Below are 22,295 nucleotides of genomic sequence, written 5' to 3' on the forward strand. Positions count from 1 at the left end.
ATAGCCCACATAGGAGATAAGACAAAAAAGTGAAGATGAATGGGTATGCTTATAGCATACTATGCTTTGCAAAGTTCCCCCAAATGTGTTCCCCAGACCAAGACACATACCTGAAACTAGCAGAAGAGTCTGGTGAGAAGCTGGTGCCACTATCTCAATAAATAAAAGTAAAGCGTGAGCCGCTGGTAAGTCAAGAATGCCGACTTCACATACAGAGGACAATATACTCATTTTCCTTCTACTCAGTATCTTCGTTTTGGCATATTTAAAAACACAAACATTTTATTTTTTAAAAAAGATTTTATTTGTCAGAGAGAAAGAGAGAGGGAGAGCACAAGCAGGGGGAGCAGCAGGCAGAGGGAGAAGCAGGCTCCCTGCTGAGCAAGGAGCCCAATGTGGGACTCAATCCCAGGACCCTGAGATCGTGACCTGAGCCGAAGGCAGACAGTTAACCGACTGAGCCACCCAGGCATCCCCAAAACACAAACATTTTAAAATTCACATAAAATTGTTACAAACTATACGTTTATTATCAATTTAAAGAAATATAATTTTATATCATAATTACAACTGACTTGCTTTTACTGAACCTCATTACATAGCACTGGTGGTTAAGAGGCATAGCTACTCTTTTTCTCCTGGTCAAGTTTGTACCCTGCGTGGCTTAATATAACCCAGGAGCTCCTCCTACCCTGTATCCCATCGCTCATTTTCACAATCGACACTCCAAATAGCCCATGATGTTCAAAGGAGTCCATGAAAAAAAGAGAGCCCCACGCCAGCCTGGAAATTCATCCTAACAAAAGGTAAAGAAGTTCTAGACATTTCTGCTTGGAGGACCACAATTCAAATTTACAAAATGTGCCTAACAATAAAGAAGGTCAAGGAGCACTATCCCAGCGAGCCTGCTCTGTATTCATTTGAAGCTACTATTCAGACCATGGTTCTTGGCCTAGTTCCCATTACCTCTGCTTTCTGTTAAATACCGAGACAAAAAATACTACAGTGCTCAGAACATTTAGGAAGCTCACAGACAATCTCTTCCTCTTAGGTCAAGTTTAGCATGCTATAATGATATTTGGCACCACCCAGTGGCAATCTTTTCTCATCGAAGTGTGAATAAATAGCAGTTCTGCAAACTTGTGGCAACAAAGAATACCTCAATCAATGAAGAGAGAATAGAGTAACACAGCAAATGAAACAAAAACAGTTTCACTTTATTTTAAGTTACCTCCTTTGAAAGGTTCAGATCTTTTTAACACGGTTTTCCCACAATGAAGAACTTAATTAAAAAAAACAATTGTTTTTTTCTCTAACTATATAAATACAGCAGCTTTTTTATCTTTTTTAAGATTTTATTTATCTGACAGACAGAGAGAGGGAGCACAAGCAGGAAGAGTGGCAGACAGAGGAAGAGAGAAAAGCAGGCCCCCAAGTAAGGAGCCCAATGCAGGACTCGATCCCAGGACTCCCGGATCATGATGTGAGCCGAGGGCAGATGCTTAACGACTAAGTCACCCAGGCGTCCCTACACAGAGCAGCTTTAATATAAAATTACCTGTGAGAAGGGCAGGCCTGTTTGTAAGGGTGTTTAAATTTTCTTATGAGAAATCAGTAAAGTATACACAACATAAGTGTTTTTAAAATGTGAGAGAGAGACTCCGAGCTCTTTCTAGGTAAGTCTCCCAATTTTTAAACTATAATTATTTCTAATAAAAATCAAGTGGAATACAGGATGGCTCTGTCCCGCAGAATGTAAAACACAACCTCTCAATGCATATACAGAAGATGTGTGTGTTAGGGGCACCTGGGTGGCTTAGTCATTTGAGCATCCGACTCCTGATCTTAGCTGAGGTCTTGATCTCAGGGTCGTGAATTCAGGCCCATGTAAAAATGTGTGTCTCTGTGTGTGTGTGAGAGAGAACCAATGTGGGGTAAAAGCAAAGTCCTGGTCAAAGGATTTTTCAAATTATTATTATTTTTCTCAGACCGGATTCGGTGAGAGTATGGCAGATTCAGAGTCTCTGGGCTGCTGCTTAAATTACCGGTCCTTTTGGGACCCGGCATTCCACTGGAATGGGCTGAGTACCTGCTCCTACAGCGGGGAACTAAGAGACGAGATGCCATACTTGCCACCTGAAGAATTCTTTCAAGTCTGAATATCTGGGTTACATAGACCAAGGCTGCACCTCGCTGTCCCATTTCTGACTTTAAAAGTTCCGTTCGTAGGGCGCCTGGGTGACTCAGTCGGTTAAGCGTCTGCCTTTGGCTCGGGTCATGATCTGGGGGTCCTAGGAGAGCCTGCTTCTCGCCCATCTCTGCTGATCTCCCGCTTATGTTCTCACTCACTCTCTGACAAATAAATAAAATCTTTTTTAAAAACTTCTGCAAATCTCCATATAGCAACAGATACTGTAGAATTTATATCATGGGATCTTCTGAAAAGGAAGAGGAAAAAAACCAGTTCTTCGTAGAAGGGGGTTCGGTTTGTTTTGTTTGTGTTTTGATATCTTAAATGTCAATGATCACAAAAACTTCTGGCTTCTCTTCATTATAGACCTGCATTGCTGAGTAGGTTATTGCTTTGACTTCAGTTCCCTAAAGCAGGGGTTAGAGAAAAAAAAAAAGAAAGAAAAAGTGAACATCGAAATCAGAATCATTTACTCTAGTGACAACTGACAGAAAGGCCAAATTTTACCATTATTCTGAAAACTAAAAACCCACAGGAGACAAGTAGTTACTTGTGTAGCATTCTACACTCTTCCGGCAATAAAGCAACATGTGCCCAGGGGAAGCAAGCTGGCTGGACGGTGAAAGCGACAGCTCCAACCCTGGCTTTGTTTCCACCTGGCTCCTCAGGCTGTCTGACCTCCCTAGCACCCTGCTTTCAGTTTATCGAATGGCTTGAGTGGAGGAGCCCAAAGCTCTCCCACTGCCTGGCCCAGGGCTCCTCCTCAAGACCTGCTGCTTGCAGTGGCCCGGGCCCTAGGAACACAGACCCTTCTTTCCTCCCCTGCCCACTCACTCTGCATTGTGGGGTTCTCGCTCCCCATGTTTGATACATGACAATCCCCCTTCCCCTGCCCCGGTTCAGAACCACAGGATGAAATGTCCTCTTAGTTCCTTCCTGTTCTAGAAAAGAAAATACAAGAATTCGGTGCAGTGCAAAATATATCAGGCAATAGGTGACTGGCATCCGCTGGCTCTGTAGCACAAAGGAAATCTGAAAATTTCGCGGACAGATCTGAAAGGCACTGACCTGTACTCTTCCTCCCTCTGCCATCCTTACCTGGTGAGACCATAACCTAAATCCAATTCAACTTTCTGCCTCTGGCAGCACACACTGTGCTCACTGGTATCACCTGAAATAGTGTCCACAGTCTACCATCTCCCGAGTCTATACTCACATGAGCTTTGCCTCCTGTTACAATGAACTGTCCGGCCCTGTTCCTATCAGAAGGCTGACCCTTAACCCTGGACATTCTATCCTCTATCGCCTTCCCAACTTAATGTCTTTGCTCTGAAATTACTCTCTCCCTCTCCAGCATGATCAATTTGCCTCAAGTTCCTAGATCACTTCCACGGAGCCTACACTGGTGTTACAAAACCTCCTTGCTGAAACAAGACAAAACAAAAAAAAAAACTTTCCCTTCCCTACCACATTCCCCTCTGGCTACTACTGTTCTAGCCATATGTTCCCCTTTTCTCAAACTCTGTCTCAATATACTGCCTCCACTTCCCTCTCTCTCATTCATTTGCTCTCTGACCCACACATCTTTCCACTGATTCATAACTCCATGGTCAATCATCAAGCCTCAGCCCACTCAGCCTCTGAGCAATCTCAAGGGCATTGGATATCTGGCTTTGGGGCTCCCCTCTTCTTTAACTCCCTCTTATGAGGCTCTCCTCCTTTCCTTTTTGGCTCCATCTTTTCCAAAGTTAGTGCCCCAGAGCTCAGTCTTCTCTATACTCTCTCTCTCTTATCTACACCTCCCTCCTTGGTTATCTTATCTAGTCCTATGGCTATAAATATGACGGCTTCCAGACTGAGGTTTCCAGATCTACCTAGCTCCTGAACAAGTCATCCTACAGACAAGTGCCTATTATGTGACTTCTCCATTTAGATATCTAATATACACCGCAAACACGGTATGTTCAAGAGAAAGTTCCACTGTGTCTTGTGTATTCTAATTCACACAGCCCCTCTCCTGGTTTCTCTAAGGCTTCTCTCCCAAGGATCCCTCACCAGGCTTCATTTCATTATGTTGTGCTTCATTATGTTGTACTTTAGCTCCTAGAAGCAACCAGGAGTCCTTAGTCACCCTCATCTAATTTAGGCCTCCTTGGCCTCAACACAGGGGTCAGCAAACTACAAATCATGCGCCAAATCCAGCCTGATCCCTGGTTTCGTACAGCCCCTCACACTAAGAATTTTTTTTTTTTTGAAGTATTTATTATTTGACAGAGAGAGACACAGTGAGCGAGGGAACACAGCAAGGCAAGGGGGAGAGGGAGAAGCAGGGTTCCTGCTCAGCAGACAGCCCGATGCGGAGCTCGATCCCAGGACTCCGGGATCGTGACAGGAGCCAAAAGCAGAAGCTTAACAACTGGGCCACCCAGGCGCCCCAAGAATGGCTTGGGGGGGGGGAAGCCACAAGAGAATATCTCATGACATTTGAAAATGATATGAAATTCAGATTTCAGCGTCCATGTCGTTTATTGGAATACAACCACGGTCGTTCATGTCTGTGTTTGTGGTCGCCGCAGTGTTACAACAGGGGAGCTGAATACTGCTCTTCTAGCACTCTTGTTCCACGAAGCTTCAAACATGATTCAGACCTTTACAGAAAGCATGTATGCGCCTGCCCCTAGTCCTCCACACACATTGGACTGGGAGAGAGTAAAGCCATACAGTGTGGCAAATACAGAATGTGGAGATGCACGGAAAGTAGAAGGCGAGAACATCCAGCCCAACACCTTCACTAAAGGGAGAGACACCGAAGCTTGAAAAGGCAAAGGGACTCTGAAGTCTCACAAAAGTCTGGAACAAACCTGACCCCAGAACTCAAGCACTGACTCCTAATTTACCAAGTCAGCGGTGTGAAGTCCCAGTGTTTAGACATAATAGGGTCAGAGACGTCTGAGGAAAACTTACGACTTTACACCAATTTATTTATTAGAACTTACTGAGGTTTACCATCATATACTGACTTTATGGTAAGGAAGTATAAAATGTTTTTAATGGTTGGATTTAAAAACATACCTGAGGGTGCTTGGACAATGAAAATTCTTCTCCCCACCTTGAGAAGGAAAATTAAAACATGATTAAGACTTCCCAGATTTAATATTTATTTATCCTTTACATACTTGAACATAAACCTTATAAATGTGGTTAAGATATGAGAAAGCCACAAGAGCTGGGAGGGGTAAGGAAGCTACAAATTTCAGTTTGATTGCCAGTAAACAGAGCTGCTGAGGGGCATATGTGCTACAGCTATTTCAACAAGGTTGATGGTTGCCTTAAAAAAAAAAGTGTGGGGGCACCTGGGTGGCTCAGTCATTAAGAATCTGCCCTTGGCTTAGGTCATGATCCAAGGGTCCTGGGATGGAGCCCTGCACTGGGCTCCCTGCTTATTGGGAAGCCTACTTCTCCCTCTCCCATTTCCTCTGTTTGTGTTCCCTCTCTCACTGTGCTTCTCTCTATCAAATAAATAAAATCTTTAAATTAAAAAAAAAAAAAGAAAGAAAAGGAGGGGAAATAATAAAGACCTCATTTTACAAAGAAACACATCAAATTTGACATAAATTGGAAAAACAGACTTTATAGAGAAATAACCTAAAAGATATCCTTAAGTGACTGAAGAGATTTGGGAAACACCAAGTCCAATCAAAGAGATCTAATCAAGTGTTTGCAATCTCTGGAAGGAAAAGTATAATTTGTTAATAGAAGGAACCACTTTGAACAGAGTCCAGGTGTGAAGATCTACGAGAAGGAAGCATCAGTGCTTCATGTCACCAAGCCAGGCTTCACACACACACAAAAAAATTTTTTTAAAGATATTATTTATTTATTTGACAGACAGAGATCACAAGCAGGCAGAAGCAGGCAGAGAGGAGAAAGCAGGCTCCCTGCTGAGCAGAGAGCCTGATGAGGGGCTCATCCCAGGACGCTGGAATCATGACCTGAGCTGAAGGCAGAGGCTTTAACCCACTGAGCCACCCAGGCGCCCGCACACAAAAACCTTTTATGCTAAAAATCAATAAATTGGTAATCAGGTTCGAGAACCAGTATCAACTTTGTTCTGTCAAATTTCTGGTCCTCCAAAGATGAGGACCAAAGCCCTTGCTCCTAGGGCTCACACAGCTTAACCTACAGAACTCCACTGAGATGAGACTGGACCTCTGATTTTATATTTGTCTTCCTGCATACTAGGTTCAGTGAAGAATTTTAACAACCTTCATGACTTCCTACTGAAAAGATCTGCATATATGCGCTGCCAAAGTGAGCACAAAAAGATTTTCAAAACATACCCAATTGACCGTAATTTGAAATTTCTTTGATCAATGTGAAGTACTTTCACTTCCTAAAGAGGAAAAAGAATTAATTTAAAAAAATGTTCATAACAGACCATCTACTAAAACATATCTAATAATTGTCAAAACACTATGCTGTAAACTGAAACTAATATAATATTGTATACCAATTATACTTTAAACTTATGAAAATATGTCTAGGTTATCCCTTTTCCTAGAAAATAACAGCATATGATTTCTCTGAAGCAAAGAAAATGAAAATGTTAACTAAGGTAGAACAAGTGAACTATATTTCAAGGAAATAAGGGCTTTTTTTTTTAAATATTTGAGGGAAATATACTTGAAAAAATATACAATCTAAAAACATGAATCAAGAAATTTCTCTGTAAAACAGAATAGGATGATACAGGATTTCAATCATTCTCAGCCCATTTGTAAGTAATACTGTAGGTTCTTGACCTTTGTAGGACAAGTGACCAGTCAGAAGAGGGTACGTAGTGGGGCTGGGAAGGGACAGAATGGAGGGGTGTGGAAGCAGGGAGGGCCCTGTGTGTTAGGTTAACAGTGATGTTGGAGAGGGTTCCCTCTTTGAGGTGGATGGCAACAAGCAATCTCCATTTGGCTTTTTCCTTTGTCATGTTACGAAAAGCTGAGAACAATTTTTAAATTTAGGCCAACATGGCACAGCTACTAAATTTCACATGGGACAAAGGAACATACGGATGGACATAAATATAGTTCAAACTTGGGAGACATAAAAAGTGTAGGTGAAGATAGCAGGTGCATTCTTACTGCATAATCCTGGTTACTGACAAGGATACGGTAACAAATCTAAAAATTAGAAAATGCATATACATACGCAAAGTCAGGTTAACCAAGAAGTCCCTATATTCTGCAAATCAATATCATCTTATATATTCTTTTTGGCTTGGTTTTGCATCACATGTTCTATTCTCAATCATTTTTCTTTTAAAATCTGAATTAAGAACCCATTTGCTCAGTAAAAAAGAAAAACCCTTGCTTACCCGGGGTATGAAGAATTCATCAGCACTGAACTTATAAAGCCACTCATCCAAAAAGTGAAATAGAAGGGATTCTAAGTCATCTCCTATACAGAATCAAGAAGGATCATGATAGTATGACATTTAATAATTCTAGTCTCTAAAAACTTGCTTGAATTTAGAAGTGGAAGGAATTTATTAGGCTAGCTGGAAGAGGAAGAACAGGCTCACAATTAATTTTATTGTTCTTATTGTGAAAATGTACTTAAGTTATATAGAACACTGCACATTTGCATGACAATTTCTTCCCTGGAAATAACTGGTTACCTTGGGTTTCTACTTCTACTGTCTGCAGGGGCTCCACAGTCCCAGTATCTGTCATGTAACCGAACATGGCCATTGCACATTGTTCAAATGCTTCCTCCAGAGTATCTCCCCACGCATGTAACCTAAAGAAATACATTCATGCCCTGTGTAATAAAATCTACAGCAAGAAAGAAAACTTGACAGCAAGGTCAAAATAAAATCAGCATGATAAGTACAAATCCAAAGGCCTCAATCAATCTAATGGCACAGAAACTGGGTTCTTTTAAACTATCATTTTCATGTTGTAAAGGAACCAAAATAGGAAGAGAGAATTAAAACTAGGGACATCAAGATTAAAACGTCAGCCTTCCTATTTAAGAACACGATTTCAAAGGCATAAATTGCAGGTGTACTCACTGGACATCTGCTGTATGATCCAAATCTGAGGGAGAGAGGGAAAAACACATATGTCATTAAACTTGACTTGCAAATCACAAGAAGTTCTAGTTCATTATTAAGAACATTATCCTTTGGGGCGCCTGGGTGACTCAGTTGGTTGGGTGGCTGCTTTCAGCTCAGGTCATAAACCCAGGGTCCTGGGATGGAGCCCCTGCGTTGTGCTCCCCACTTAGTGGGGAGCCTGCTCCTCCCCTTCCTTTTGCCCCTCCCCCAGCCCCACTCATTTTCTCTCCCTCTCACATAAAAAAAAATTTAATTTAATTTATCAAAGGAAACTAGATCTTTTTTTTTTTTTAAAGATTTTATTTATTTATTTGAGAGAGACAGTGAGAGAGAGCATGAGCGAGGAGAAGGTCAGAGAGCGAAGCAGACTCCCCATGGAGCTGGGAGCCTGATGTGGGACTCGATCCCGGGACTCCAGGATCACGCCCTGAGCCGAAGGCAGTCGCCCAACCAACTGCGCCACCCAGGCGTCCCAAAATTTAATTTAATTTAAAAATTGTCCTTCAAAGGCAAGAAAATGTGGGGCACGGATGCCTGGGTGGCTCAGTCAGTTAAGCATCTGCCTTCGGCTCAGGTTCCTAGGATTGAGTCCCGCACTGGGCCTCCTGTAGCCAGGAAGCCTGCTTCTCCCTCTGCCTCCTGTTCCCCCTGCTTGTGTTCTCTCTCTCTCTAATAAATAAATAAAATCTTTGAAAAAAATCACTTAAAAAAAAGAAAATATGGCACAAACCTCACCTTTTGCTATCCATTTACATAAGAAAGTTAATTGCTTTGTTAAAGGCTACTTTTTCAAAAGTCAAGATTGGTATATAAATGACAATTTCTAGAAGGCAGCAGGGCCAGGAGGCTCTAGGTGATCTAAAGTGGCTAATACATTAGTATAACTCAATAATACCATTTCCTGACATTACTTTTCCTCAACAAAACAAATCAGTATCTCTTCTAAATATCTGCTCTGTGAATGATCAAAATTCTAGGAACTACATCATCAACAAAGATATAAAATTCCAGATTTCTCTGTCTCACCTTTTCATGAACAGCTAATCAAATCCTATACAAAATAGGTTTGTCTCTTTGAAATAAGAGCCAAGGGGACACCTGGGTGGCTTAGTCGGCTCAGGTCATGATCCCAGCATCGTGGGATCGAGTCCCACATCGGGCTCCTTGCTCAGCAGGGAGCCTGCTTCTCTCTCCACCTCTGCCTGCCACTCTACCTGCTTGTGCATACTCTCTCTCTCTCTCTGACAAATAAATAAATAAATGAAATCTTAAAAAAAATAAAATAAAATAAAGAGCCAAGTTTTTTATTTGTTAATTTCTTTCATTTAAAGAACTCCTCAATAATACCCCTGGCTAATAAAGCAGTTTCAGAAAGTAAACTCTATGTTTGTGAGCTTTTTCCTGATATCCCCACAGGAATACCCAACCACTCCTATCACAAACTCCCACTGGATCTGTTCTCTCAACATTTCGCAGTCTATTCTTCACTGGTATCATGACTTTAATCAGTTCTTCCCACTTAGGATAATAGAATGTTCAGTCTAGAAGGAGAGGTGATAAACAAGTTAAAAGAAAATGACAGGTATTAACCCTATAGAAACAAACGCCTGTGTCCAGAATGCTCCCAGCAACTTATTCCCCCAAAGTAAACACCAAATATCCACCAAGAGAAGAACAGATAAACGAAGGCACAAGGCAGTACTGCTCAGTGATAAAACAGTGCAAGCTACTGACTCATGCATTAACATGAATCTCAAAAATGTTAAATGAAAACTGCAGGGGCGCCTGGGTGGCTCAGTGGGTTAAGCCTCTGCCTTTGGCTCAGGTGATGATCCCAAGGTCCTGGGATCAAGCCCTACATCAAGATCTCTGCTCAGTGGGGAGCCTGCTTCCTCCTCTCTCTCTCTGCCTGCTTGTTATCTTTATCTGTCAAATAAATAAATAAAAATCTTTAAAGAGAAAGAAAGAAAAGTGCACAACTCTCAGCACCTAATACCTCTATCCAAAATCCCTGTGCCAAGAGGGATCAAACTTGAGCCACAAGTGGGCTTCTAACAGCATAAGTAAGCCTTGTTCTAGAATCACTCTGGCCAGAGCACGTTAGACGATGACCTGCTGGAGAAAGCGCTACACAGCCAGAATTAGTTACTGTTTGTTCCAGCCAAAACCTGACAATAGGCTCTTCACCTCCCTTTCTTACAGCATTTAATAAAAAGGGCTTACAACAGTGAATATTTATCTCTACAACCCAGCAGGGTCTTTCTTCAGGACTCTACAGCCATTCTTTTAAAAAATGTAATCATCGGGAAGGACTCCCAGTCCCGGTGGGAGGATAGAATTGAACTTTGGTAACTGCTTGCTACCAAATACTGCAGGCCTAACTGAATTTACAGCCTAACATTTTGGAATTTTTCATTTCTCTGACTCTACTGAGCTCTCCCCTCTTCTACATTTGCCCTTTAAAAGGTCCCATCACCTCTGTGCAATTCGGAATGGAGCTCAACTCTTTCTCCTACTCCAGTTACTGAATAAAACCCCATCCACCACTTTAATGTCCAGCAGAGTTTATTTCTGATACTGAGTGAAGCCGCTAGCATAAAAGAATCCACACCATGGGGATCCACTTGCGTGGAACTCTTAAAACAGGCAAAATTAAGTTCTGGTGATAGAAATCCAAACTGTCTGCCTCCAAGTAAGGATGTGGGGGCTTATAGGAAAAAAGTAAAAGGGAATTTTCTAGGGTGATGGAAATGTTCTATAGCCTGACTAGAGTTTGGTTACAATCCAATGTATAACATACTGGAATGATAAATACATGTACATATTTATTTGCAAAACTTTTTAAAAACATTTTTAATGAATCTCTAGACCCATTGTGGGGTTCGAACTTACAACTCTGAGATCAAGAGCGGCATGCTCTGAGACTGAGCAAGCCAAGGGCCTCTGCTTATGAAAACCTACTGGACTTTATGCTTAAGATCCAAGCCCTTTTACTATATTTATGTAAACCTTAATTTAAAAACTATAACAACAACAATTGGGATGCCTGGGTGCCTCAGTTAAGCACCTGCCTTCCGCTCAGGTCATGATAATACCAGAAATTTTAACTGAAAAACTTTCAAATACTTAATCATTTAAAAATAATGCACCTGACTGGTTTAGTAAGTAGAACATGCAATTCTTGTAAGCTTTTATAAGTTTGAACTCCACACTGGGGATAGAGATTACTTACAAATAAGACTTTTTTAAAATAAAACTATTTTATATTGCATATCGTTATGAAAAATAACATTTCCCCCAAATTTTAGTGAGACGAGTGCGACTGTTTCTGCAAGTATTTTTAATATCTGACTTCAGTGTATTGATTTAGTTGAAGTACATACATAAAATGAACGTAAGGTGATGGAAATGTCCTATAGCCTGACTAGAGTTTGGTTACAATCCAATGTATAACATACTCCAGTGATAAATACATGTACGTATCTATTTGTGTAAAAGGAGGAGTGTCTTAATAGCTCTTCAAAAAAATGAGATATAGTTTTCCTTGATGTTACACCAAAACTAGAAACATGTTAGTTTTTTATTTCTTTTAATTTATTCTAAAGATTTATTTATTTGAGAGAAAGAGAGTGAGTGCACAGTGGGGAGGGAGAGAGTCTTAAGGAGATGTCATGCTGAGTTCACAGCTCCACTCAGTGCTTTATCTCACAACCCTGAAAGCACAACCTGAGCCAAAACCAAGAGTTAGACACTTAACCAACTGTGCCACCCCGGTGCCCTTAAAATATGCTGGTTTTTAAAAGGTTAGTTGCAATGTGGATTTTGAGCTGTGACAATGAACTTTTTGTGCTCTGTAACATGTGCTCTGTAGTATTAAAATCCATTGCTCTACCTTGTGCCTAGAATGGCTCCAATTTGTGCCTGACTATGTAACATCAAAGCACTGGTCCTCTGAAAAATACCATTTCGGGGCACCTGGGTGGCTCAGTTGGTTAAGCGGGTAAGCAGCTGCCTTCAGCTCAGGTCGTTATCCCGGGGTCCCTGGATGGAGTCCTGCATTGGGCTCCCTGCTCACCAGGGAGTCCGCTTCTCCCTCTCTCTCTACCCCTCCCCCCAGCTCATTCTCTCTCTTTCTCTCTCCCCCAAAGTCTCTCAAATAAATAAAATCCTTTTTTTTTTAAAGATTTTATTTATTCATTAGAGAGAGGGAGAGGGAACGTGTACTGGGAGAGGCAGAGGGAGAGGGAAAAGCAGACTCCCCACTGAGATGGGCGCCTGATGTGGGCCTCAATCCCAGGCCTTGGAGATCATGACCTGAGCTGAATACATATGCTCAACCACCTGAGCCACCCAGGCACCCCTCAAATAAATAAAATCTTTAAAAAAGAAAAACAAAAAAAACAAGTTTGGCGCGCCTGGGTGGCTCAGTTGTTAAGCGTCTGCCTTCAGCTCAGGTCATGGTCTCAGGGTCCGGGGCACTGGGGTCCTCGCTCAGTGGGAAGCCTGCTTCTCCCTCTCCCACTCCCCCTGCTTGTGTTCCCTCTTTCGCAGTCTCTCTCCCTCTGTCAAATAAATAAATAAAATCTTTTTTTAAAAAAACAAACCACTTCATTGATTTGTACAGATAATGTTGATATATTTAATTTTACAGAATATTACATATACATATATATTTGTAAATATAACCATCAATCTCATCAGAAAGATCTTTAATTACTGAGAAACTGTCAAGCTCATGATGGTAGATACAAGTTTTCCAAAATCCGAATTTCACCCAAAACCTTGAATTTTGGGTGCCTGGGTAGCTCAGTTGGTTAAGCGACTACCTTCAGCTCAGGTCATGATCTGGGAGTCCTGGGATCAAGTCCCCCATCAGGCTCCCTGCTCCATGGGGAGTCTGCTTCTCCCTCTGACCTTCTCCCTCCTCATGCTCTCTCTCAAATAAATAAATAAAATCTTTAAAAAAAATTTTTTTGAATTTTATCATTGCCAACAAATATTGTATTATTTTGTGACAGCACTTTAAAGAAATTATCTGCCAAATACCCCTGTCTGAGCAACAATACTGTATCTTTCAGTCATTCATTCTTTGGAGAGAGAAACAACAACAAAAGCAACAGGTGCTTCCTGAAAAACAAAAACGCACACAAAAACCCAGCTCACAACTCAATTATGCAGGCTCTTTTCCTCAAGGTAATCGTCAATATTTGACAACCAGCAGAAATACTTTATGCATAATTTTCATTTTGTTTCACAGAATATTAAAAAGACATGTACTCAGTGGTCAAGATTTAATAGAATTGATAGTCTTTACTCATTCAAGGACATCTTTAAGTCAAAATGACTTTTTCTTTTAGTTTTAAGTACACGGTGGTAAGGAATAAAGTGACTTCCAGCACAGTTAGGTGCGGCAGCTTCAGCCTGTACTCAAGGGACAGTTTTCCCCCTTCCAAGGCTTCTGCACCATCAGCACAAATAGCAACACAGTAAAAGAACGAATATCTCAGTATTATTATGAAAGCAGTTTTGACATCACAGATTCTCTGAAAGGGTCTTGGAAACCCTGGCAGTGCAAGGACCACACTTGGAGAACTGAAAACTATGGACGAGAACAGGAAATAAATTTAACTTGGACAGAGAGGTTCAGTTAAGAATTCCTAAAGGAGGGGCGCCTGGGTGGCTCAGTGGATTAAAGCCTCTGCCTTCAGCTCAGGCCATGATCCCAGCATCCTAGGATCGAGCCCCACATTGGGCTCTCTCTGCTCAGCAGCGAGCCTGTTTCCCCCCCTCACTCTGCCTGCCTCTCTGCCTACTTGTGATCTCTCTCTGTCATATAAATAAATAAAATCTTAAAAAAAAAAAAATCCTAAAGGAAATAAGAGCCTGTAAGAGCCAAGAGACTAAGGGTGATCTGAATCTGTTTGCTCATTCTCTTATTCCCCATTTCTGCTCAGTGCCCAATACACAACAGGTGTTCAATTATATTGCTGAATGAATACATGAGATGACAACTATGCTGGGTCTAAAAGGAAAAAGAGAGCTACAGGAGAAGCATGTGGGGAGGTCTGTGGGCTGTCTGTGGAAAGAAATGAAACTGGGAGATAACACAGACTAATCTCACATTACATCAGTTCAAAGGCTGCGCAAAATGCTGTCAAGTGGAATCCAGTATGACCAAGTGGGATCTATTCCTAGAATGCCAAGGTTCAATTATTAGGAAACAGATTAATGGAACTCATATAAATATATGATCCTCTCGGGCGCCTGGGTGGCTCAGTGGGTTAAGCCGCTGCCTTCGGCTCAGGTCATGATCTCAGGGTCCTGGGATTGAGGCCCGCATCGGGCTCTCTGCTCAGCGGGGAACCTGCTTCCTCCTCTCTCTCTCTGCCTGCCTCTCTGCCTGCTTGTGATCTCTCTCTGTCAAATAAATAAATAAAATCTTTTAAAAATATATATATATATATGATCCTCTCCATAGATACAATCATGAAATATACCATAAAAATATTAACAGGATTTTTGAGCAAAAGGTTTTTTTGTTGTTCAACAAATGAAAAAGTTTAAACTATCTTTCTTTCTTCTCTCATTCTTTTTTTTTAAGGTTTTATTTATTTATTTGACAGAGAGATCACAAGCAGTGAGAGAGAGAGAGAGAAGAGAAGCTGGCTCCCCACCAAACAGAGAGCCTGATGTGGGACTCGATCCCAGGACTCTGAGATCATGACTGGAGCCGAAGGCAGAGGCTTAACCCACTGAGCCACCCAGGCGCCCCAACTGCTCTCATTTTTAATTGCTGCATTTACTGAATGTTTTTGTGGTATAATAAAAAAATATATTTGGTCTTTGTCCCTGGTTTCTGGCAAGCTCCTAAAATCCTTGGCTTTTCCTTGGTGATAGGAGTGTCTTGGTATTCATTAATTGTCCCCTTCTGTCCACAGCTGAGTCTATGTTATTGAGGTTACTGAGGCTAGGGCTCCTACATAGCCTTAGCATGGTGCAGTGACTAGGAGGATGAAACACAGGATTAAATAGTGGGAACTTTCAGCCCCACCCCCTCACCACGAATGGCTTGTCTGGCCTGTGGAATAGGAGTCTGAGCTATAGACTCTTAAAGAGTCTATATCTCTTAAAAGAGATCTGGAGAACAGCCATTGGTGAACTCAGCAAGGTGCTAAAAGGATGACATGCCCAGAGGGCATATGGAAACTCCAAGCCCCTCTCGGCAGACCTTGCCCAGTGCATGGCCGCCATTTGACCGTCAAGTAAAGCATTTACCTGAGTTCATGAATTGTTGTAGCAAATTACTGAACCTGAGCCCAAAGAAGGGCGGAAGGGACACGTGGGAACATCAGAAATTCCAACTGGCTAGGCATAAGGGTAGGTATCTGTGGGTGCAGTCCTATGGAAGACTGAGGCCGTAACCAGTGGGGTCTGTGCTAATTCTGGGAAGTTAGTGTCAGAACTGAATTGAACTGATGGACACCTAGTCGGTGTCAGAGAATTGGAAAACCACCTGATGTGGGAAAACCATTTCATGTCATTAGTAGTGGGGGTGGAGGGTACAGTTGGTTAAGCGTCTGTCCGATTCTTGATTTCAGCTCAGGTCATGATGTCAGGGTTGTGGGACTGAGCCCCGAGTTAGGCTCTGTGCTCAGTGCAGAGTCTGCTCCAGATTCCCTCTCCCTTTCCCTTTGCCTATCCCCTAATTAGTAAAATCTTAAAAAAAAAAAAAAAAAAAGGTGTCAGAGGAAAGAAAACAGTTTTATAATGCATATATTATGGTAATACAATACAGCATACAAAATTCAAAGTGTGCAATGAAAAAAATTAGGAGATGATTGCCCCAGGGTATCAACTAAAAATTATACTAACTATAAGGTAATAAAAAGGCAGTATAAAAAATTAACTATACAACTCAATAGCTCTTTCACAATTATAATCAATAACAGGACAGACAGAGATGATATCATGAAGAAAGGATCATTTATATTTATATCAGAAACAAAAAAGATGTGGGGTGCCTGTCTGGCTCTATTGGTAGAGCATGCAATCTTGATCTCAGGGTCATGAGTTTGAGTCCACATTGGGCATACAGATTACTCAAAAAAAAAAAAAAAAAAAGAAAGAAAGAAAAAGATGAAATACCTAAAAATAACCTCAGGATACACAAAATAAGATTTGAATACCCTATTTCTGGAAAAAAGCTAATATAAACATTAAAGTTTTAATTCTCCCTAAATTCATAATTAACATGAATGAAAAAAATACCAACAGTAATTTTTTAATCTGTGGGGTTTTTTTTAAAGTTTTTATTTAACTAATCTCTATACCCAATGCAGGGCCTAGCATGGAGCCTACTTAAAAAATAATAATAAATAATAGGAAAGGAGGTGAAAGGATGCCACTCTGTCACAAAGATTACTTTGAGCAGAAGACTAATGAGAGAAGATACAAGAAAAACTCTCTGCCTTTCCCACTATATGCCTAAAACATAAATTTGTAAAGGTGCTCCCCATCACCTAGCAGCAAGGAAAGAAATTAATCATCAGAGAAAATTCTAGACCCTTATCCACCCAGAGTCAGCACCAGAGTAATCTACATAATAAAGTTTCCCAACTAGCCCTCATCTTCCATTAGTTCCCCCATATATTTATCTTCCCGCAATTGGCTGCCCCACAATTACAAAGTGCTTTTCCATTGTCTTGTCATTTCTCTACAAAATTACTGTTCTGTCAAGGTGCTATGTAAGTTCAAGTTCTTCATTGCTAAAGCTGAGTGATGTATACATGGACGTCATTGTACTATCCCCTTAATTTTGTATATATTTATATATAGCTCGTATTTTATCTACATACAGAAAAAAAAGCAAGAATGGCAAGTAGGGCAGGGGGGCACCCGAGTGGTTCAGTCAGTTAAGGATCCCGTCTTGATTTCGGCTCAGGTCATGATCTCAGGGCATGAGATGTGAGATTGAGCCCCATGTTGGGCTCTGTACTGGGTGTGGAGCCTGCTGAAGATCTTAGATTCTCAGCTTCTGCCCCTCCCCCATGGTCTCGCTCTCTCAAAAAAAATTTAAAAGATGGCACGAAAGGGGCAAATAGTGAGGGGAGAGTGTCCTACAAGATAGTAAAAGACAGAATAAAGCCTCAATAATTAAAAGTACAGCACTGGCACATAAAAAGAGAAACAGAACAAAGGAATAAAACAGTTAGGTCCAGCTACAGACCTAAATATAGGCAGGGGAATTCTGTATATAATAAAGATGGCCCAATCACAGGAGAAAAGACAGACGCTGAAGAAACAAAGTCAGAACATCTGGTAAGTCATCTGGAAAACAATTAAATCAGATACTTAATTTCTACCTTACTCTAATTCTGGTATATTCAAGTTTAAAATGTTAAAAAAAAATACTAGAAACAAGAATAATCTATAACTATCAACAAAAATATAGGTCTCACAAATATGAGCAAGAAAAAGCCAACACAAAGGAAGACATACTGGGCGTGCCTGGCTGACTCAATCAATAGAGCATGTGACTCTTGATCTCTGGGTTGTGAGTCTGAGCTCCATGTAGGGTATGTGGAGAGAGAGAGACAGACAGAAAGAAATACATACTGTATAATTCCATTTATATAATGTACAAAAACAGGCAAAGCTAATCTATGATGTTAAAAGTCAGGCCAATGGGGGCAGGGGCCTCCAGACTGGCTTAGCTGGTGGAGGGTGAAAGTCTTGATCTAGGAGTTGTGAGTTCAAGTCCCACGTTGGGTGTAGAAATTACTTAAAAATAAAATCTTAGGGGCACCTGGGTGGCTCAGTGGGTTAATCCTCTGCCCTCGGCTTGGGTCATGATCCGGGGTCCTGGGATTAAGCCCCGCATCAGGCTCTCTGCTCAGCGGAGAGCTGCTTCCCCCTCTCTCTCTGCCTGCCTCTCTGCCTACTTGTGACCTCTCTCTCTGTGTGTGTCAAATAAATAAATAAAATCTTTAAAAATTAAAAAAAAAAAAAAAAAGTCCGGCTAATGGGAATAGAGAGAATGGTGGTGATTGGAAAGGAGCATGAGATGGGCTGCTGGGATGCTACAATTTTTTTTTAAGATTTTATTTATTTATTTGACAGAGAGAGACACAGCGAGAGAAGAAACACAAGCAGGGGGAGTGGGAAAGGGAGAAGCAGGCCTCTTGCCGAGCAGAGAGCCCAATGCAGCGTTCTATCCTAGGACCCTGGGATCATGACCTGAACTGAAGGCAGACGCTTAACGACTGAGCCACCCAGGCGCCCCTGCTGTAATAATGTTTATCCATCTGGTCACTAGCTATACAGGTGTATTCAGTTTGTGAACATACACTTATGATATATGCACTCTTAGTACATATATTACTTCAATAAAAGTTTTTATTTCCAGGGGCACCTGGCTGGCTCAGTTCATAGAGCATGCAACTCTTCATCTCAGGACGTTGAGTTCAAGTCCCACACTGGGTGTAGAGCTTACTTTAAAAAAAAAAAAAAAAGGTTCTCATTTCCAAATGTGCTAAGAGAAAACACAGAAGATTATTTTACATTTTCAGGAGGGGCAAAGCCTTCCTAAGTATGACTTCCCACAAGCCATAAAAAGAGTTGATAAATTTCACTACATAAAAATAAATTTCTACAGGGGCGCCTGGGTGGCTCAGTGGGTTAAGCCACTGCCTTCAGCTCAGGTCATGATCTCGGGGTCCTGGGATCGAGTTCCGCATCGGGCTCTCTGCTCGGCAGGGAGCCTGCTTTCTCCTCTCTCTCTCTGCCTGCCTCTCTGCCTACTTGTGATCTCTTTCTCTGTCAAATAAAGAAATAAATAAAACTTTTAAAAAATAAATAAATAAAAATAAATTTCTACAGTGTTAAAAACACACACACACACACAACAAAAACAACCCAATAGAAAAAATGGTAAGAATATGAACGTATGCATCCCAGAAGGGGACATACAAATACCTCCACACATATAGAAGTATGTTCAACCTCATTTAACAAATAAAAAGTGCAGGGGCGCCTGGGTAGCTCAGTGGATTGAGCCTCTTGACTTCCGCTGAGGCCATGATCTTAGGGTCCTTGGATGGAGCCCTGCATCAGGCTCTCTGCTCAGTGGGGAGCCTGCTTCCCCCTCTCTCTGTGCCTGCCTCTCTGCCTACTTGTGATCTCTCTCCCTGAAAAATAAATAAATAAAATCTTTTTAAAAAATGCAACTGACATGACAAGATATTTAAATTGGAACAGACCAAAAAGTATGGTCATGCAGTAAATGGGTAGAAGTGTGAGGAAAGAGGCATGCTCATACAATGCCAGTGAGAATATAAATTGGCATAACCACACTGGAGATCAATTTAACAAAAACCGTTAAAATTAAAAATGTACCTATCCTTTGATAAAGCAGTAACTTCTGGAAGTTTACAGATATACTTGCACATGTGCAAACAACAGATGCACAAGCATATTCCCTGCCTCATTGTTTCTAACAATGAAAGACTAGATAGAAATAACATAAAGGTCTATCAACTGGAAATTGATTAAGCAAATGTTGTAACAGCTTTGCCTGTATACATAAAGAAAATGGTAAGGACTGTTGACATTGACACGGAGAGTTAAGACTAGATGGCTGGGGATCAGGGCTGAAAGAAAGACTTACACACTGCATACCTGTTATACTCTTTGCATCATATACAATACTTATTGAAAGTAATTTTTAAATACTGTTTTCAAGGGGCGCCTAGGTGGCTAAGTTGGTTAGTCGCTGCTTTTGGCTCAGGTAATCGGATGGAGCCCCCAGTAGGGCTCCCTGCTCAGTGGGGAGTAGGCTTCTCCATTTCCCTCTGCTCATCCCCTTCCCTCTCACGCAAGTGCTCTCTCTCTCTCTTTAATAAATAAAATCTTTGAAAAAACTATTTTTTCCATTTATATTGGTTAGTTGAGCAGTTGCTATTAGGGGTACGAGTTAGTAGGGTTTTTGTTTGTTTTTTAAAGATTTTTATTTATTTAATTGACAGAGATCACAAGTAGACAGAGAGGCAGGCAGAGAGATAGAGGAGGAAGCAGGCTCCCCGATGAGCACAGAGCCCGATGCGGGGCTCAATCCCAGGACCCTGGGATCATGACCTGAGCCAAAGGCAGAGGCTTTAACCCACTGAACCACCGAGGTGCCCCTAAAGAAACTATTTTTTTTTAAAGATTTTATTTATTTTATTTGACAGATAGAGATCACAAGTAGGCAGAGAGGCAGGCAGAGAGAGAGGGAGGAGGAAGCAGGCTCCTTGCTGAGCAGAGAGCCCGATGCGGGGCTCGATCCCAGGACCCTGGGATCACGACCTGAGCCGAAGGCAGAGGCTTTAACCCACTGAGCCACCCAGGTGCCCCTAAAGAAACTATTTTTAAGAGAGAAATGAGCTAGGGAGATATGTGGGTTCAGAACCCAGTATGCCATGGTAACTAAACTCTACAGAGGCACTGGGGTGGCTCAGTCGGTTAAGCCTCTACCTTCGGTTCAAGTCATGATCTCAGGGTCCTATGATCTAGTCCCGCATCAGGCTTCTTGCTCTTTGGAAGCGTGCTTCTCCCTCTCCCACTCCCCTTCTTGTGTTCCCTCTCTCGCCATCTCTGTCAAATAAATAAATAGAATCTTTATTAAAATAAAATAAGAGAAAAATAAAAGTCATATTTGTGCTCCCCAAACCATAGCAACCTTTAGGGAGGATAGCTGAACATTTATATAGAAGATCAGAATCTGCACTAAAGGGGTGCCTGGGTGGCTCACCGGGTTAAGCCTCTGCCTTCGGCTCAGGTCATGGTCTCAGGATCCTAGGATGGATCCCCACTTCAGGCTCTCTGCTCAGCAGGGAGCCGGTTTCCTCCTCTCTGGCTGCCTTCTGCCTACTTGTGATCTCTCTCTGTGTGTCAGATAAATAAATGAAATCTTTAAAAAAAAAGAATCTGCACTATACGTTCAAGTTTATTATCTCATTTACTCCTCAGATAAAGGAACTAAGGGGCAAAGAGAGGTTATGTATTTGCCTTAAATTACTAAGCTGCTTATGGCAAAAACAGATCTTTTTGCTAAAAACACAATCCAGGTAAAACACCAAGTTGTAAGTTTCCTACTCAACTTTCTAAGTCCTCTAACGTAACCACACTCTCATCACCCTACAGCTGGAGATACCTACCGGCGACAACCCGGCAAACGCTTGAAAATACTGTTGTCTTTAGAACGAATACGCTGGTAAAATTCCCACAAGGTAATGTGACTAGGTAAATGTAGAAAGAGTTCAAGAGACTGTAAATGTGGCAGCCCAGGTTCCCGACTCTCAGACTATTGGGCTTTTTTCCTCAGCATCCCCCCGACAAGGACCTATAATACAGGGCGAAATGGCATCAAGCCTGAAGCACCTTATGAGGTAAAACGGCTGGCGAGGCCGGAAGACCTGAGCAAGGAGACAGGGGATGGCAGAAGTGAGCCACCTACTCACACTCGTACTTCCGAATGACTGGGGGATATTTGGCCTTGATCGCCTTCTGCTCTTCAGTCAAATTGTAATCCCGAATATCTTCCTCTTCCTGCGCCATAATTGCAACACTAGACACTCTACTTCCGCCCTTCATTAGCCGGACTTCGGCCCTAATTTATAACTTCCGCCCTAGACTCCGCCCACCGTCGGCACGCCCCCTTAAAGGACCAGGACTCCATTCTCTCAGCTGTACTTTATACTCTAAGACTTCTATCTTCGGCCCGCCACTGGGAGCACATCTTTAATAGGCTTAGGCCCTATTTTCTGTATTTGCTTCATCCGTCCTAAGAACTAAGGAAAAAGAAAATGGAGAGACTTGAACTAGACACCCTGTTTCTGAGTGTTTAGAAGCCTTTTCTTTCCGCCTTACTCCCGGGGTTGTTAACTAGACTCAAAAGCATCCTATATTTCTCATCTCAGTACTTTCACAGTATCTGGAGATGAAAAGCCTTTAAGA

General features: G+C 41.7%; 1 protein-coding gene across 3 annotated transcripts; it reads right to left on the bottom strand.

Moving 5' to 3' along the window:
- Positions 1 to 1,459: 1,459 nt before the first annotated feature.
- On the bottom strand, positions 1,460 to 22,021 carry ZBTB8OS (zinc finger and BTB domain containing 8 opposite strand). 3 transcript variants are annotated; one of them, XM_044237699.1, is made up of 7 exons: positions 21,800 to 22,021; positions 8,259 to 8,283; positions 7,863 to 7,984; positions 7,560 to 7,642; positions 6,532 to 6,584; positions 5,264 to 5,300; positions 1,460 to 2,598 (listed from the first exon to the last, which is right to left on the bottom strand). In XM_044237699.1, the coding sequence occupies exons 1-7, from the start codon at positions 21,930 to 21,932 to the stop codon at positions 2,512 to 2,514; spliced, it is 540 nt and encodes a 179-aa protein (XP_044093634.1). In that variant the 5' UTR covers positions 21,933 to 22,021; the 3' UTR covers positions 1,460 to 2,511. The 3 variants fall into 3 exon arrangements, with proteins under 3 accessions (XP_044093634.1, XP_044093637.1, XP_044093635.1); XM_044237702.1 differs by lacking the exon at positions 21,800 to 22,021 and adding an exon at positions 21,720 to 21,738; XM_044237700.1 differs by lacking the exon at positions 21,800 to 22,021 and adding an exon at positions 21,091 to 21,108.
- Between the last annotated feature and the right edge of the window lie 274 nt (positions 22,022 to 22,295).

This window comes from Neovison vison, chromosome 2 (genome assembly GCF_020171115.1).
Source record: "Neovison vison isolate M4711 chromosome 2, ASM_NN_V1, whole genome shotgun sequence".
Classification (NCBI taxonomy): Eukaryota; Metazoa; Chordata; class Mammalia; order Carnivora; family Mustelidae; genus Neogale; species Neogale vison.